We start from the raw sequence: 19,867 nt of genomic DNA, 5'->3' as shown, positions 1-19,867 counted from the left end.
CTCGATTTAAAACACAATTAATATAAAATAGATTTGAAAATTATACTACAATCTAATTATAAAAGTGAAAGATAAGAATTATCTTTTTTATTTTATCTTTTTTTTAAAAAAATATAATTAATCTTATACTTATAAAAATACTAAACTAATTTATTGAATTATTTTTTAAATTCTATATTCACACTAATGGCAGGATAAAGACTAATTGCTACCACAGATGCATCAGTTCAATATAGTCAAACTGGCAAGAAACTTGTATCTAATCACGTAAAATCAATGTTGATATTACCATTCAACTAAAAGGTTGCACAGTTCATGTGAAACCCACGAAAGATTAAAAAGACTACAAAATTCTTGCATGGCTGTACATAAACGAAGCTTGTCTTTGCTGCTAGCGTCGCTCTTCCAATTTTCGATCAAAAATTTGCTTCTTTGCATGATTTCATCGGCTCTGCAACTCCTTCAAGGCACAGCCAAAGTATTTGTCAATCACATAGCGTGGCTCAAAGATGAAACAGGAGATGACATCCCTCAGAGTAATAACGCCAACGATTTCACTCTCTTCTTCAACCACATAAATCCTTTGAACAGATTTTGATGCTAGACGATCAATAACACTTCCAAGGGAAGCATTTGGTGAACAAGTCACTGGTTGTTCTGCAACTGACTCTAAGTTCTTCAGGAAATCCATCACGGTTAAATGCCTGAAAACACATCAAGAACCATGAGCCAGAAAACTAGTGCTATAGCCAATATCAGAGCATGAATGAATTATGGATCCAGAATACTATATATTTTCTGAGTTTGACCAAGAACATTTATCCAATTTTAATATGGTGAAGTTACAATGCAATATTAAGTTGCTTTAACAGACTATAATCAAACATAATTAGAATGATCTCCGACTAACAAAATGAAGGCCTACCAAATCTCTACTAGTATAGTTCAGTATTTTAGTACCCAAAATTAGTGAGCAAGTCAGGCTTCAGCAGCAAAACCCTGATGTCTCGAATGTTAATGCTGCCAATGATTTTGCGTCTGGGTCCCTGGATGACAGGGAGGCCACCAATGTGGTTCTCCTTCATTCTTTTGAAGGCTTCTAAAACCAGATCGTCTCCTTTTATGCTGATAACCTGAAAGTGAGAATTCAATACAAATTTCAGATATTGGTCTTCTTCCGATGAAGATAATATAACAGATGAAAACAAGTCTGAGCAGAAACTACAGTGAACTTGAAGACCTCATCAGCAAACATTTACTAATTTAGATGTAGTGGATGCAAGCAAGAATGTGAAACTAAACAAATGCGTGTAGTATCCTGTAGAATTTTATGATTCATATTGTCGCCGAAGCATCTTCTGAATTACTACACTTGCAACTTTTTGTCTTAAATCAATGGTACATTCAGAATATTTGAATGAGTTTACTGAACAAAACTATTTAAATCACAGATACACATTGTGATAAATCACCTGGTACACAAGTATGAGAATATTCATTTTTTGATCCACTTGGTCCTCAAAGTAAATATTTATTTAACCTGATCCAGGAAACTAAGGAAAAAGGAGCTTTATGTGGGTATAATGCAAGTATTCAGACAGAAACAAACAAATAGTATAAATTTTAAAATTGTATATATAACAACTTATCTTGGATATTTCATGGGTGAATGACAAAGAAGCTCAACAGACAGGAAGTTAGCATGAGGATGAAACTGAATCTCCACTCCACATTACTAGTTACAAAAGGCAAGGAAAGTTGTTAAGAAGTAATTCATTGTGTGTGGCAGAAAGTTTGTGACAGATGGTTATACATGGTGTGATGAATAATTTGACTAGGCACAAGTAAAAAGCTTCAACATAGTTACAAGTCTAGCTTTGATTCCATATTGAACTGGGACAAAGGACATTCTATCCTAAAATAACTAGTCATTTTGAGAGAGGACATCATTCAAATATATAGATGAACCGCCATTCTTATCCGTGTGAGATTGATGACTTTACAACATCATAGCTTGAACACGCTTCCACATACACTGATACACATTACTTAGATGTATGGGCTTAAATCTAATACCATGTTAACTTTAATACCATGTTGGATTGAGGAATACCCTATTCCATTTTAAAATGACTAGTCATTTAGGAAGAGGCTTCCCTTTCAATATATATAGACATAATGAACCAATGTGCCAACCCATATGAGACTAATGGGAACAGAGTACCCAAACTTCAACATACAAAGTGGAAACCTATATATGCCCCAACCAATCAGAAATGTATGCAGTAATTGTATAAAATTTTGTTGGCAAATAAAGTGAACAAAATATGGTAGCAAATTCTTGTAAGTTTTAACCGTGATGTAATACTAAGTTAGCCATAAACTTGTCAAATTAGTACCTGCAATTTCAATTACTTTAACAATTATATATACTGCAATAATTCACAAGGCTTTTGCAAGTAACCTCTTCAGATGACATAAAAGGAAGTCCAAGGTCAGAAAGGGAATATGCAGCAATGCAGTCAAACCAGTCCCTCCCTCCACATTGCTGGAGACCTCGTACAACTGCTGTCTGTGTGATGAAATTCTTAACATGTGACTTGCCAGATTCAACAACTGGAATACTTCTTAATCTATACTTTGATAGCAACAGCATGACAATGAGCATGGAACTCTCAAGTCCAACAGGGAGGAATGGTGACCATCGGTATGACTCCATGATTGATTTAACCTGGCCACATAAAATGAGACGAGTAAGTCTTTAATATCAACTATAAGAATAACAGAGTGCTTACTGTTGTAGAGCCAAAAGGTTCCTCTCGAAGGACTTTGTAGAAATTATCTCCTAAGTGTTGATCAGTTGACAGAGAATCTTTCCCTGTGCCCTTCTCAATGGCGACATCACCACCAACAGCTGCACCTACTGCAATGGTTAACCCAGAAACTGCTGCTGAACCAGTTGCACCAAGAGCTGCAGCTCCAATTGGACCAGATGCACCTTCCCCGACTCCTGCAGTTGTTGCTGAACTTGCAGATAAAGCAATGGATGTAAGCTCCACATTCTCTAGAACCCAGAGAATGACTGCCGCATAATCAATAATTCCGAGGTATCTATCCCTCCAATCGGTGCTACTCTCTCCATCAGTATTTCTGATAACAGGAGCAGTCATTATATTGTGTTCTGAAAGAATCTTTACTGCTTCAACAATTGGTGTATCTCCTGGTACCTCAATTACTGTAAAAGAGGTGTGCAATTTAATTTTATTCAGTGATAAATATGTTAGAATATATACTAAAAGTCTAGCTTTTGTAAACATTTATTTTTGAAATAAAAGAATCACATTGGTCAATATCTACATTTATTTGTTAAATGTAATTGTTCAATTAATTTATATAGTAGACAACATGATGCACCACAGAAGATCATGTTGTCGGTTCTTTATAAATTATAAATAGTTGCTCACAACTAAGATGGAAAGAAACAAATCATCGGAATAGTCGTAGTGTAATTAAGTATTAGTTTATCTTGATTAATAAATTACACTGGTACACTCTAAGTGTATTGAGTAAGACCATTTAGGTAAGTTCTTTTTGTACTGACTTAGTAAAAGAACTAGACCTTAGTTATTATGGAAGTGTGTACTCTTAATCTTAATATAATAACAAGCACATATATTTAATATTTATTTCTTTGACTTATCAAAGAGTGAGATTTAGCTCGATAAATCAATATGCCCGATAAGTTGGGAAATGATATTACTTATAGTGTGTATTGTTGATTATAGAAGGAATCTGTGTCCTAGTTATCTAGGTTGAGAATGTCTCCAAGAAGAGCTCATAAGGATTGTCATGTTAAACCCTGCAGGTGGACTTAGTCCGAAATGACAATGAAATTGAGTGGTACTACTCTTGGAGCTAGATATTAATTGAGTTGTCAGTAACTGACTTAATTAGTGGACATTCGTTATCTTAAACACAGGGAGACTAACACACTCATGATAAGAAGGAACCCATAATATAATTTGGGATTGGTGCGGTAGTGCGATAATAACTCTCTAGTGGAATGAGTTATTATCGATAAACTTGAATTGTGTGTTCGGGGCGAACACGGGATACTCAAGATCATCGGAAGGTCAAAACCAATTTCTCCTCTAGGTCCCTGTCGTAGCCTCATTAAAACCTTAAGTCCATCCAAATATAAGCTCATCTTGGTGTCCAAGAAGGGGGTCGGTCCAATGCTTGGTGACCAAGCAAGGGTCGGCCACATCCTCTTCCAATAGGGGTCGGCCCTATTGTTTGATGAACAATTTAGTAGGGGTCGGCCACATTAATCAAACAAGGAGGGTTGTTTTGAATTTTTTTTTTTTTATTTTCTCTTGGTAGAAAACTATAAGTTTTAAAAGAGAGATTTTAATTTTAAAAACTTTCCTTATTTGTATTAGGTCACATGTTTTAAAAGAAAGTTTAAAAGATTTTAAAACTTTCCTTTTTTAACCATCCTCATGGTTTAGAAAAAAAAAGGAAGAGGAGTTTTAAAATTTAAATTTTCTATTGCCATGTTAAAAAAGGAAATTTTATAAGAGAAGTTTTAAATTTTAAAACATAGTTTTAATTTTTAGAACTTTCCTTTTTTAATTCCTACTTTAGGAAAGAGAGCTTGTAAAATTTTATAAGAGTTTTTCTTCTTGTAAAATTTTATAAAAAATATATTCCTTTCTTCTTATGGGGCCAGCCACCCTTGCTTGGTGCCCAAGCAAGGTGGAGCGGCCATATTGAAAAAAATAAAATCATCAATTAATTTTTGGTGATTGATTCAATCAAGAGGAAAGAAAAGGAAAATTAAAAGGAAAAAGGAAAAACTAGAGGAAGATTTTAATTTTTTGTAAAAATTCTTCCCTTATTTGTCTTGGGCAAGTATTATAAAAGAAGGGGTGAGGAGACTTCATGAGACACAACTCTTATTCTCTTGCTTGGAGGATCTCTTGGTGGCCGGCCCTCTCTCTTCTCCCTTTCCCTTTGCTCTCTTCTCCTTGGTGGTGATGGTGGCAGGATTTTAGAGGAAGAGGAAGAAAGCTTTTGGGTGGCGTTCATCTTGGAGGATCGTCGCCCACACGACGTCCAAGGCGAGGCGAGGAATACGACATAAGATCTCGAGGCTATTAGCATACAAAAAGAAGGTATAATTAGCAATTGTTTTCCGCATCATGCTAGTTATTTCTTTTTGTAAGAATTTCAAACACAAGAGGCATTAGATCTAGCTTTTCGAATTAGTTTTTCGAGTTTGTGTTTTCTTCTTTATCGAATTTGTGATTCGATTGTTCTTTTTGGTTAACCTAGAGTTATTTAAGGAAATTAAATATTAGCTTTCCTTAAAAGGCTTTGTCTAGGCGGTGGTGGTTGCTCCCATATCCAAGAAGGTCATGTGCCTCGCCATGCAGTCCTGGAAGCATGGTTTGAAATACCGAGCCGTTCCGCCCGAAACTCACGGATTTTACCGTTCCAATGGGGGACCGGCACCGGCACGCGAGCGAGACAGCACGCGACTGACACAACACGAGGGCTTGAAGTTCGGATTGTCATCGCATGCGTCTTCGCGTGCGTCCAGTTGCGGCACAGTGCGCGACAGAAGGAATCGATTCGATTCCTTCTGTCGATCACGCAATCACTTTAATCACAGAAACAACATTATATAAACGACGGAAACTTACCTGGAAGCATCAGCAACGGAGATTGGCAAGACAGCGAGGCGGTGAGGCGGCGAGGAGGCGACGCAACGAGGCGGCGATCACAATTCTTCGGCAGGTAACGAAGTAAATTTTCAATTTAAAAGTAGAGAATCTGCGATCTGAATCGCGAGCATAGCAGAGGAGGAGGAGGAAGGGCGGCAGAATCGCGATGATCGCGATTTCGCGAGGAGGAATAGGGTTTCTTTTAATAAAATCTTTAATATAACAGTTTTAATTAAAACCATTATATTAAAATAAAATATTTATTTATATGTTATAACTTATAACTGTTATAATTATTATAACAATGTTATATTAAATTTTATAAAAATTTACATATATAATTATATAATGTATTATTTAATATATATATATATATATATATATAATTTCTAATTAATTGTGATATAAACGATAATTATATATATAATAATATTAATTAAATAAATTACCAATTAACTAATATAATTATAATATATAAATTTAATTTTATTAATAATAAAAGTATTTAGATTTTAAATTCATATCTGTAATTGATTAAAAATCAAATTAAAATTATATACATAAATATGTAATAAATTATTTAAAATATGCATAATTTCTAATTAATTATTATATAAATTATAATTAACTAATATAATTATGACATATAAATATATATTATTATTATTTATTATTAAAAATATAAAAATTTTAAAAAAATAATTAAAAAAGTTTGAATTTATAATTTATTAAAAATTAAAGATTAAATTAATTTTATAAATAAAATAGTTTAAAATTTTAAAATAATTTAAAAATTATAAATAATTTAAAAATTTTATAAATGATTAAAAATTAAAATAAATTTGAATCTTTTAAATAAATTTAATTTTTCTTTAATATAAATTATAGTATTTAATAATTTAATTATTCAATATAAAAATTATATAGAATATTTATAAACAGAATTATATAAAGTAGATTATAATTTAAATAGATGTCCAATTTCCTTTGTGAGTTGGAGTTTTAAAAAATTAACGTAATTTTGACTATTTTCCAGTATCAAAGTTTATATCCCTTTTATTAATTTTTAATTTTCTAATTAATTCTTTAATATTATCTTAAGTAAATTAACTTAAATTAGTCAAATATTAGTAATTTGATCATTAATGGCCTAAAATTTATTTAGGCATGTTATAACTCACTTGCATTTTATTTTCACTTATTTTATACATAATTTTAGTCTTTTTTTTTGCTAATTTTTCATTTTTTTATTAAACTGTAATGTATTTTTTCTAAATAAATCATCATGAATTAGTATATTTTTATAAATAAATAATTAATTAATTAAGTGAACTAATAATTAATTTATATAATTATATATAAATTAATATTTTAAAATTATTTTTTTAAAATACAAATAAAATCTATCACAAAAATCTATTAAAATTTATCTATTAATTATTTAATATCTAAATATTTTATTACATATATACTTAAATAATTTAATTAGTGATATCATAGAAAATTTTATGAGGAAAATAAACTGATCATGAATCGAATAAATAATTTAATATTTTTTTATTAACTAATTTATAGTAAATTTTATCTATTAATTATTCTCTATGTATATCTAAATTAAATATTTCATGTTTACTTAAATAATTTAATTTGTGATATATTAGAAAATTTTATAAGAAAAATTGTTAAACTGTTTAATAATTGAATAAATAATTTAAATTATTTATTTATTAATCATATTTTTAAAAATATATAATTTTAGATGTTTTGAATAAATTTAGTTTTAAAATTATATATAAATATATAAATAGTAATTTTTATTATATATGGTACAAAATATATAAACACTAACTATATAGATATATATTATATAAATTAATAGATAATTAATTAAATTGATAAATAATAATATAATTATCATATTTATTAATTAAAATTTTAATTTTATTAATTTTTATAGTTATGAATATTTACATTTTTATAACGTATAGGTAATGGCACCAAAACAACAATCTTATGATCCAGCTTGGAAACATGCACGTCGATATGAAAACCGATTTCAATGGCAATGTTTGCATTGCGATATGATTGGACGTGGCGGTGGGATCACACGCCTAAAACAACATCTTGCTGGTGGATATCCAGATGTCTCTAAATGCCCAAAAGTTTCTCAAGAAATTCGTCGTGCAATAAAAGACGAACTTGATGGCAAAAAAGAATTAAAGCATAAACAACAACGTGAAATGCTTGATAGGCGGAGCTCTCAAGAACCAGTCTATGATGAATTTGAAGGTCGTGGTGAAGATCCAAATGATGAATATTTAGCAGCTCTTAGTACCTCTCGAACTCAATATGAATATGAGCGACATATGCAACATAGTGGTACTATAATTGGTGCTAGTGGAAGTGGCTCAGCTGGTGCTAGTGGAAGTGGCTCAACTACTGCAGCAACATTGGGGAGGAGTGAAAGTGTTCGTGTTACTTCAACACAAGGTGGTATTGGTCGTTTCTTTCTTTCTATGGGACGAAGACGTGCAGTTGATATTGCTGATATTGATCCACTAGCATTCTCAGACCAAGCTAGCAAACAGACTAGGATTGATGATGTTTATACAAGGGAGAAGAAGAAATCAATAGGTCAAAGTATTGCTAAATTTTTTCATTTTAATCGAATTCCTCCCAATGCAGCAAATAACACATACTACCGCAGCATGGTGTCCAACATTCAAAAATCTGGACCTGGTATTCAACCTCTGACTGCATATGAAATTGCTAGTCCATATTTAGATGAACAAGTGGAGGAAATCAAAACTTGGATCCTATCATGCAAGAAGCAATGGAGCTTATATGGGGTTACAATAATGTGTGATAGTTGGACAGGACCTACACGAATGAGCATTATTAATTTTCTGCTATACTGCAATAGAAAGATGATTTTTCATAAATCTGTTGATGCAACTACAGATTATCATGATGCATCTTATATATATCATTTGATGGATAACGTAGTTCAAGAGATAGGTGCAGAACATATAGTGCAGGTAATTACAAACAATGGTGCCAACTTCAAGAGGGCTGGAGAATTACTGGAGCAAAAATATCAAACGTTATTTTGGACATCATGCGCAGCACACTGTATTGATTTGATGATGGCAGATATTGGTAAACTCGATATAGTAAAGAAGGTAGTGAAAAAAGGTCAATCGTTAACAAAATTCCTTTATAATCATCATTGGGTTCACGGATTAATAAGGAAATTTATTAATGGGGAGATTCTACGACCAGGAGCAACTAGGTTTGCAACTCACTTTCTCCTATTAAAATCATTATTTCAGAAAAAAGTCGGATTGAAAGCCATGTTCACTTCTGAAGATTGGGAAACCTCTCGATACTCTAGTTCTACTAAAGGAAGGGAGGTACAAAAAATTATTACATCTGCTAGATTTTGGGACTATATTTCAGATATTCTTATTGCAGTGGAACCCTTGTACGTCGTTCTACGTAAAGTCGATATGGACAAGAAGCCACAAATGGGCAACGTCTACCGTCTAATTCATGAAGCGAAAGAGGAAATTAAGAGACGTCTACAATCACCAACCAAGTATCAATATTATATTGATATAATCACTACAAGATGGGACAACCAAATGGGAAAACATATTCATTTAGCAGGTGCGTATTTTTTATGATAAAGAATTTTTAATATTACTATTAATAATTATATATATGCTTAATTATTTTAGGTTATTATCTCAATCCGGCATATCAATATCGTTATAATTTTGCCACAAATGAAGATCTATTAGTAGCCCTCAGAAATGTAATATCAAGACTCCAAAAAAATAGAGAATTAGCTGCTGAGGCTATTAATGAAAGTCGATTATTTCGAGAGGCATATGGTTCTTTTAGCGATTCTTTTGCAGTATCATGCAGATATAAGATGGATGCAGGTAAATATAGAAAAAATTATTACTAGTTTTTGTCAATAAATATAAATACTGTTTTAATTTTATTCTTATTTATCTTACAGCTGAGTGGTGGTTACAATATGGAGGATCAGCCCCAAATTTAAAAAAAAAATTACAGTACAAATTCTCTCACAGACAACGTCTTCAAGTGGTTACGAAAGAAATTGGTCAACTTTCTCCCTCATTCATACAAAAGTACGCAATCGTCCTTTTATCGTCGCTTGGAGAAGATGGTCTACGTTCATTATAATATGCGTCTTCAACTAAGAGCGATAACAGAAGAACAAGAACTGGAAAAACAAGAATCTAGTGATGTAGACCCATTTGATATTGGATTTGTCCAAACTGAGGATGATCCAATGATAGATTGGTGGAGTGGCGTGGAGGCTGAGAATCCCTTACTTGATGAAACTGGAGATCCACCACGACCATCTCAATTTCTTACTCAAGAGATTAAAAAAATACAAGCTAGAGGAGATGTCAGCGAAGAATATAATGATGAGGCTTTTGACCAAGAATTTCGATTTTCCGGATCACGACCGAGACGTTCTCAATCATCTCAACCTCAAAATCAACCAAAGTCCATAGATAAAGACAAAGGTAAAACTCCTGCAATTTTTACTTAAGAGGAAAGAAAAGTCAAAACTCCTGCTTTTAAAGAAAGAGGTCCATTGAGAATTAGTGAAAATCCACTTAATGCAATTGATGAGCAAGAGCATGATGATAGTGATGAAACATCATCACCTTCTGACACTATAGTCCGACGAGAAGTTCGAAATGATGATAGTGATGTCAATAGCAGTGCAAGTACTAATGGAAGCGATGGCAGTGGTGATGCATCTGGTGGCTGTAGCACTTATGTTCCTCCTACTCTGGCACCGGAGCCTTGGACATGTGAGAAAGATTACACACATACATCCCAAGATAAAGATCATAGAGGTAGAATTATTAAATCCCAGTATCAACGTCGATCTAAGGGTGACAAACAAAAGAAAGCTCATGATTATCATGATATGCGGGAGAGTTTAACTGAGATTGATTCTGATCGAAGTTCATCGTACTCTCAACCTTCTTATTATAGTTCTGATGCATCATATGGTGATCCATCATATCAGAGTTTAGGGACGTATGCTTATCCTTATCCTGTGCCTGTGTCTGTGCCTGTACTAGTTCCAATTCTAGTGGTGCCAGTTCAAATTCAACTTTCAGTGGTCAATCGAGACATGCTGATGGACATGTGGAGAAATCAATATCAATATTGCATGTCATGGGATGATTATTTAATCTGGGCATTGGAAAACTATGGAGTTGATTTAACGAGAATGTTGCAAGAACCAATGCTTCAATCTGATTCACGTCATTCCTTTTGGTATTAGTAAGGTATTGTATTATGATGTATCAATTTTAATTTGAGTTGTTCATATATCAATTTTCTTAAAAGAAAAATATATTTATTTGTTTTGCCTTACATTTATATTTAAAATTAAAAACTACCGAAACTGTATCGGCACGGTACGATACGATACCGAAACTGTATCGTTTCGGTCTGGGACCGAAACTCCGGCACGGCTCGAAATTTTAAACCATGCCTAGAAGTCAATTTTGGAAATTAATATTTAATGGAATTAATAACATAGGTGGATTTGAATCAATAGTGTTAAGTTCCGCTTGCGATTCAAATCTAAACCATTAAGAACAGATAAGTTAAATTTGGAATCAATGATGTTAAGTTCCGTCTGCGATTCCTAATTTAACTTCTAAATAACACAATAGGTTATTTAAGAAAAGGTTTGACACTTGTACAAAAAATTTTTGTACAGTGGAACCGGTACGTTTTCCTAGGACTAACCAACAAAATAGACTTATTTTTATAACAGCACTTAGAGAACATGCATCAGAATACCTTTTTCAAAAGGGGAAAAAAATACAATGTAATAAATTACCTTTACAGTACACAATCAGAAGCAATTTCTTAAAAGGAAAGAAGAAGAAATAGAGGAACCTGAATACACATGTTAGATACAAGAGTTGAACTTGGAAGGTCTGGATAAAATGAGGAAATTTACCTTTGCCTCCAGGAACTTCTGGAAATGATGAAACAGGAATCCCTGCAAATGCAGAAGTCAGGCATTCTTGCAAAGAATATGGCAATTTCTTTTTCGACTGGATAGCATCGAAATATGCATCACAGCTTGGAAGTCTAGAGCTTGTTTCAGGAGGAGCCATTTCCAAGATTGCAATGCTTAATCTCCACTAACAACAATAAAGGAAAGATGAATCAGAGTAAAGTATAGCACCTCTAAATCTTGAGTGAAATGGTATATAAATGGGAAGACAAGTGGCAAAATCGGTATTTTTTTCTCAGGCTAGGCATTAAATAAATACTAGAAAAATAATTCAACATAAGAATACCACTGTTACATATTTGAATCTGTATAAATATCAAGTGAAGTTCTGAATGAAATTGATACGATCCTAAAAGTTCAGGATATATTAATTAACCCTACAATCACAACAAGGAGCTTTATGAGAAAACCAAAAAAGCAGAAATGAAACAGGAAAAAAAACACAGGAATTATGACGGAAAATACATAAAGGGAGCAATTCAAAAGATTACTCAAAGCTTAAAGCATAGACATGGTTCCATGAACCATCTTCTACTACAACATTTATTCATCTCTACAAGGACTGTAAATGCATTGCCAAAACATAATGCATTAGTATTTGACGCCCAATGTGAAAATAGAATTAAAATATGTACTGCATCATTCTTTGACTCATAAAAATCACTCTCAGTTTTATCTAAAAAAGGAAAATGTAATACTTTTGGTTTGTCAATAAGTGAAATAAAACCGCTCTCAGCTTCTCCCATTTTGCATTTGATCTTTCTCTTGATCTATGAAGCATGAGCAAGTTTGAGAAGCTTCGTATGCATATTATATTTAGTAATCCATTTGACAATGAAATAACCTTGAACCCAAAGAGCCTACGAACAAACTCTATGGAGTAGGGCAGTTCAAAAACCAATCATTCTTAAAAATGAGAATAAATTGCGGATACGGATGAATAATACCTATAACAGTTGTGTGATTGGTCCTAATGGCTTGAGGTTATCTACATGGATATAATGGTAATGAGAAGAGGGGCAAGTTGAGATAAACAAAGAACACAGTCATAAATGAGAGCTAACGACCTCGATTCGATTGTGCAACTCAAGGAAGAGCTTGGAAAGGACGATGTTGTAGAGCTTGTCCAAGTTTTACCAGCAACCGCGTGGACACGGCAGCCTCGACCTGAGGGGTGGTGACGGCGAGTTCGTGAAATGGGGAAAGGGCACACTGACCTAATAATTGTATGGTTTTTTATAAAAACACCCTCGTTTATGAGTATTAAAATAAATAAGTATTTTTCAGGAAAATTATGTTGGAATTACGATAAAGCTCAAATATATGTTTTTTTATTTATTTAAAATATAAATAAGTAAAGGGATTTTAAATTTTAAAGATTTATTAAAGTAACTCATGTTCATTAGTTAACTAAAATAGAAGTGGTTGAGAAAATGAGGAAGGAAGATGATTGTTGACGAAAGTTACCTATTTAACCATTAAGATAATTTATATGTTTGATTCACAAACTGTGTACATCTAAAATTTTTACAATTTAAAGTTTTATTTATATTTAATATTATAACTTAACTTCTACACACGAAAAATAAAATTCTAAATGACATAACCATAAATTTAAAAAAAATGAAAAATACTGATTGGCTTAGTATAGAAACTTTTAAAGTAAAATCCTTTAAGCTTATATATTTAAAATCAAAATATATAAGTTTATGGATTCACAATCATAATAATATGGTCTCCCAAACTAAATATTTGGAAGCTCAAATTGATGATTTATTTTTGTTAATTTAATTTTTTTTTGACAGATAATTTATAATTATATAGTAGACAGTAACTATTTACTTCATGTAAACCTGTAACATAGGACTATAGGAGGTATTAGTGTCGGGTCGAGAAGTAGTTTCCAGTAATGATCCTCTGATGCTCAAATCAGTTTTCAGTGAGTAGAAAAATGAAAAACTATAGCAAGAGCGTGTAAAAACAAAGTTACGCATAGCTCCACTTATAGATAGGAACCTCCTTTTATAGTGTCGTTGTAGTGTTCGTGAACCCATTTTAAAGCGTAGGCACATTTTCCTAGGCATCCTGAGAAAAAATAAATCAAAAAGTATCCCTGACGTCATTTCTTAAACAACCATGCAACTCTCTGATGTGACGACCTGAAAACTTCTAGAGTACGATTTGCCTACTGGACATGCTCTGCTCTCAACGGCATAAACTTCCCAAAAGATATGACAAGATAGCTAGTGGGTCTACACGTGGTTGACCAGCCGCTGCTTGGTCAACTAGTTTCAGCTCGGACGTGATGAACAGAGCTATTGCCCTACTTTCTGTTCGGTCGTATTGTTGTCAGAGGGTTGCCCTTTGTTCAACCAAACATGCCTCTCGCTCGGGGGTAGTGGTCCAGGGGAGTTGCTGCTTGACTATTTAGCTTTAATCGGGGGCTTTCCCAGAGCGGCCATTTGGACATGATTGGGTTGACTAGATGGTCACGCCCATCCCACCAGAAGATAACCACCTCTCGACTTAATTGATTTACTTCACGGGCCTGGGCCCTTGACTGTTCTAACTTTGACCTCTACGCCCGCTGCTTTTCTTCTACTTTGACCCACTAGTGGACACCCCTTTCGTCACAGTATTACAAGCCTTTCCCTCAAATATAGTCGAAGGAGGCTGCAAGTCAGATTGACTGGATAATTAGTGTGTTCTGGAACTCCTTTTTTCCTGATTGGGTGTTCCTGGGTTTATAGCCGTCGTTCGACTACTGTTGTTAACCATGCACTATTTTATAGTTGTCATTTGGCAGCTAATGAAGACCACCAACAATTTTATAGCCGATGTTCAACTATTGATGAAGATAGCAAAAAATTTTATAGTCGTCGTTCAGCCGTTAGTAAAGACCATAAATAGTTTTATAGTTGTCGTTTGACTGTTAATGAAAACCATAAATGGTTTTATAGCCACCGTTTGGCTGTTAATGAAAACCGCAAATAGTTTTATAATCGCCGTTCGGGTGTGTCGTGTGCCACACTTAGCCAATTTTCTAACTCTTTGCTGATCTCTGCCTTGATTGTAATGTCTTTTAATTCCCGCTAATATCACCATAATTTCTTGAAAATCGTTCAGATCTTCACCTATTAATGCAACCCACGCTTGCACATGACTTATAATCATGCTTTCTGCCTCATCATTAATACCACCTGTAACTGAATACCACATGTCACCTTTGCATGTTGTCACATGATATGACAAAACGGTTGTTTGGGTTTAATGTGACAGTAGCCTTTTCGAATTCAACGATTGCAACGAAACCCCATTTTCCAAAACCCTTGATCGGAAGGCTCAGAGCAACCATCCTCCAAGTTTTTAAGCCCCCAGCCTTTTCTTTTACCCTATTATCTTTCTCGTGTTCATTGTCATCTTCTCTGCTTCTTCGTCCACAGCCTTTGCCGGCGATTTTCTTCACAATAAGCCATTTTTCTCTTCTCTTTTTGGAACTTCTCCTTCATATTTCATGGCACAGTTCACTTCTCCCCCCACCCCCTTCTGGTTGTCCCCAGGTTATAGTATACCTCCATCGAGTCTAAATTTAACAACGATGAGGTCGACCAAATGAAGCTTACCTATCACTTTCCCGATAGTTATCAAATTGCTATCCCTTCAACTTATGATCGTCTGCATATGCCTCTAGATGGTTTTCTGTCATTCGTTAAGGACCAATTTTTTACCGGCCTGCACTTTCCCATTCACCCCTTTTTCTCCAAATTTTGTAGATATTGTCATGTTTCTCTGTATCAATTAGTGTCCAACTCTTTTAAAGTATTGTGCGGGGTAGTCATACTTTGTTGTCTACACGAAATTCCCTTAGTACCCCATGTGTTTCATTACTTTTTCTACCCTAAATTATCTGAGTAGGACACTTTTCTGTTTCAATCTCGAGTGAGCGTTGTTTACTTCGATAAAATGTCTTTCTTAAATAAGCACTAGAGGAAGCATTACTTCTACGTTCTCTCTCCATCCAGCCTGACTGCCCGATTGACTGGCAAATAGAATTAGCAAAGTCTCCTCCGATCGGTCAGTATCGAAGCCGGTCGGACTACTTCCAAACAACCACTAGCTTGGCCGGTTAGAAATATCACATACATCGACTGTTACTAGAAGGAGTCCTGTATGTGTTTGGGCTAAGCCCTATCCGAACGTGACTGCCCATCCCCTTAGGTATGTCCTTTTGCTTTCCGATGTCTTTGAATCTAACTGATTTTTTTTATCATTTTTACAGCTCAAGTCATGTTGAGGGCATTGTTGAGTGGCAAGAGCTAGCTTGCCGACACAGAGATCATGCCAAAGGCATCGCCGAGCTAGAGTCGGGATCTGTTGCTAGTCGAGCACTCAGAAGAGTCGACCGGTGAAGCTAGGGGAAGTAGGGTGGCAGCTAGCGACGCAACAACCACCACTAGCGAATTGCCCCCTGAACGACAATCCATGGCGCCGATCTCAATGCCTTTGGAGTCGACCACTTCTAGTGAGCCGCTCATCCAACTTCACAAGAGGCACCGGGAGGAGGCTTCTTCCCACTTGACGACTTCAGCCCTACAACCCTATGCTCCTTCAACTTTCCAGCACCCATCCAAGCGGGGTGAAACTTCATCTTCGATAGTCCCTAAGAGGGAGGCTACCTTACCTAGCCCTCCATCCTCCGATCGGACACCTTCGTTGTCTGCGTTGTCGCTCGGGACAATATGTACATCACTAGTTGCCTACTTGTCGTCTCCTCCCATCAACCCGATCGGCCAGGTATCCATAATTTGTCATCCCTATGTTCAAGTCCAAGGGTCAGACCACTTCAGAACCATCAGACACGAGCGGCCAACGAAGCATCAAGGTCATCCTTCGCTTGCCTACCAACAAGTGGCATCACCCAGACGATGTCGAGCCTCGCTCCCTGAGGCACCAAATAACCATCCAAGGTCTCCTTATACAAACATAGGCAAATGCCCCGGCCAGAGCGGTCACTCTTCCACCCGGGGAGCTCGCTGACGGCTTTACTCAAAAATCCACTAGGATAAATTTCAACTAAATATTTTCTGTTCATTCCTCAATCGGAACTAATTAGCTTTATTTTCTTGTAGTTCTGGGTGAAGAATTTGTTGGGGATCGGACGGCCGACTTGAAGGGGGGTTGGATAGACGGCGCCCCCAAATACTCGCTTTCTACACTATTGTTAGTATGCGCAGCGGAAATCTAATACTAACTACAAATATGAATACAAAGAAAGCTTAAGACAAGAATAAGAAATGCAAACCAAGCTACACGATCGTTTAACGTGGTTCGGAGATTAGGGCTCCTACTCCACGGCTGTCCGTAAGGTGGACGATCCCGATCCTTCGGTGGATTACTCCCCGGCAAACTCCGGCTAGCTCACGTAGCTCCTTGTGGGTGGAGAAACCTCACCACAACCCTCACAAGAACTCTTTTGACGCTAGGGCACAAGTAGACTACTAATAGAGATTAACCACCTCTATTTCGTCAACTCAAACCAAGCTCCCAAGCTTTGGTTTTATAGGCCACGGGTTGGAAAACCCCGCCTACCAGTCGACTGCTAAAACATGCAGTCGACTGCCCTCTGTGGAAATTCGACCGTTACATCCCAACGGCTCGATTCCACACATTCTGTTCGCTGCCAGTACTGCTACAGTAGCGCTACAGTACTGCTACAGTAGCGCTACAGTACTGCTACAGTAAAACCCTAAAAACTAGGATTTTACTCCGAGTACAATCTCTCGTGCACTCGTACCCTCACCCTTATGACTCACTTGATGCTTCCTTTGCAGCTTTGACCTTTTACCTTCAAGCCTACTTCCTTTGGCTCTCGTCCCTCGGATGCATTCAAGCCCGCGGCTCGTCCCCAATGCCATCCTTCGCGTATGCCTCGAAGTCGCTTCCCTCGACCCTTGTCCTTGCTACCTTGTTCACGGTCCCTCGGATGCTCCATCCTTCACCAAACCCGAAACCATCAACCTGAGTCACATGTGTATCCTGCAAACCTGCACAACTCAAATACACATATCAAATACAAGGGTGAACCTAACTTAAACCTGTTAGGACCAAAAGTAGCTAGAGGGGGGGTGAATAGCTCGTCGCGTTCGCTCGGTGCTTGGCGTTGCTCGGCGTTGCTTGGCATTGATTGTTTCTTCAAAGATGTGCAGCGGAAAATACAGAAACAAATACACCCACGCTAACACTAGGATTTTACTTGGTATCCACCTCCAAAGGAGGTGACTAATCCAAGGATCCATACCACGCACGCACCCTCCACTATGAAACACTCCTTTTCGGTAACTACCGAGGGCGGAGAAGCCCTACAAGACTCTCGGTACAAGAAGAAGGAAAGGGAAACAAAATACAAGCACAAAGCTTACAATGAATGCAGAAAACCCCAACCCTAGCTTCTCTTCTTGCCTTTGATCCGCCTCTTGACTCGGAGAGCTTCCAAGAACCTTCAAGAACTGGCGATCACGAGCTTTGAGAGTGCTGTGGAGGAGCTGGCGAAGATCTGAGATGAAACGGTGAAGCGATGCCGAAGGAAATGAACGCCTGCGGCCTTTATCGACGCCAACGGTCGGATCCCGATCGATTCGAATGTTCCCAATCGATCGGGGAGGCTTTGGATCGATCCACGGATCGATCCAGAGCGCCTCTGTGCTCTGGAAAAGCGCCTGGATCGATCCAGCGCTTATCGCGCGAAGCAGCCGCGTCCCAATCGATCCACTGATCGATTGGAACATCTGGATCGATCCAGAGGCTCTCTGTTCGCTTAGGAGAAGCCTGGATTGATCCACTGATCGATCCAACACTTGGTTTTTGCCCAAAACCAAGTTCCAAGCCTCTCAAACCAACATCCGGTCAACCTTGACCTGTTGGTACATCATGCCTAGCATCTGGTCACTCCTTTGACCTGCTAGGACTTCCCACCAAGTGTCTGGTCAATCCCTTTGACCCACTTGTATTTCCTCGTGCCAAGTATCCAGTCAATCCTTTGACCTACTTGGACTTCCCAACACCAGATGTCCGATCATCCTTGATCCATCTGGATTTTCCCTTGCCTGGCTTCACTCACCAGGACTTTCACCTAGCTTCACTCACTAGGGTTTTCCATCTGCCTAGCTTCACTCACTAGGGCTTTCACCTGGCTTCACTCACCAGGACTTTCACCTAGCTTCACTCACTAGGGTTTTCCATCTGCCTAGCTTCACTCACTAGGGCTTTCACCTGGCTTCACTCACCAGGACTTTCACCTAGCTTCACTCACTAGGGTTTTCCTTCTGCCTGACTTCACTCACCAGGACTTTCACCTAGCTTCACTCACTAGGGTTTTCACCTGGTTTCACTCACCAGGACTTTCACCTGACTTCACTCACTAGGATTTTCCTTCTGCCTGGCTTCACTCACCAGGACTTTCACCTGGCTTCACTCACCAGGGTTTTCCTTCTGCCTGGCTTCACTCACCAGGACTTTCACCTAGCTTTACTCACTAGGGTTTTCACCTGGCTTCACTCACCAGGACTTTCGCCTAGCTTCACTCACTAGGGCTTTCACCTGGCTTCACTCACCAGGACTTTCACCTAGCTTCACTCACTAGGATTTTCCTTCTGCCTGGCTTCACTCACCAGGACTTTCACCTGGCTTCAATCAATTTCTTATTGTCAAGCATCTAAACTCAAACCAAGACTCAGCTTGGTCACCCAGGTCAACCTTGACCTGAGGGATGTTGCACCAACAATCTCCCCCTTTTTGATGTTTGACAATACCACAATAACACTTACAATACCACATGTAAGTTAGGCTAATCCTATAGCCTCAATCTTCATGCCACTAGGTAATGAACATATAAATTAAGCTCTTCATTCTCCCCCTACGAGGGCACACTCCCTCTAGGTAATGAAAGCCTAACTTACACCCATTCATAGGTCCTTTCATTCTCCCCCTATTGGCACACATCAACCCATCTTTGGGGCACACATCAACCCATGCCCCAATTTTGGGTACA

General features: G+C 36.7%; 1 protein-coding gene across 2 annotated transcripts; it reads right to left on the bottom strand.

Moving 5' to 3' along the window:
- Positions 1-233: 233 nt before the first annotated feature.
- Positions 234-13,044, bottom strand: LOC121970550 (SNF1-related protein kinase regulatory subunit gamma-1-like). 2 transcript variants are annotated; one of them, XM_042521333.1, is made up of 7 exons: positions 12,888-13,044; positions 12,768-12,808; positions 11,761-11,947; positions 2,796-3,235; positions 2,465-2,731; positions 961-1,133; positions 234-704 (listed from the first exon to the last, which is right to left on the bottom strand). In XM_042521333.1, exons 3-7 carry the CDS (start codon positions 11,918-11,920, stop codon positions 443-445), a joined length of 1,302 nt encoding a protein of 433 aa, XP_042377267.1. In that variant the 5' UTR covers positions 11,921-11,947; positions 12,768-12,808; positions 12,888-13,044; the 3' UTR covers positions 234-442. The 2 variants fall into 2 exon arrangements, with proteins under 2 accessions (XP_042377267.1, XP_042377268.1); XM_042521334.1 differs by lacking the exon at positions 12,768-12,808.
- Positions 13,045-19,867: the final 6,823 nt, after the last annotated feature.

This window comes from Zingiber officinale, chromosome 4A, assembly GCF_018446385.1.
Source record: "Zingiber officinale cultivar Zhangliang chromosome 4A, Zo_v1.1, whole genome shotgun sequence".
Classification (NCBI taxonomy): domain Eukaryota; kingdom Viridiplantae; phylum Streptophyta; class Magnoliopsida; order Zingiberales; family Zingiberaceae; genus Zingiber; species Zingiber officinale.
This window is presented reverse-complemented; position numbering and strand designations above follow the sequence as displayed.

Excerpts from the sequence above, each read along its gene's own strand:
- LOC121970550 (XM_042521333.1), bottom strand. The coding sequence starts at position 11,920 with ATGGCTCCTCCTGAAACAAGCTCTAGACTTCCAAGCTGTGATGCATAT. Across the intron at positions 1,134-2,464 it reads CTTTTATGTCATCTGAAGAG|GTTATCAGCATAAAAGGAGA; the intron begins GTTACTTGCAAA and ends TCTCACTTTCAG. Across the intron at positions 705-960 it reads GACTTGCTCACTAATTTTGG|GCATTTAACCGTGATGGATT; the intron begins GTACTAAAATAC and ends ATGTGTTTTCAG.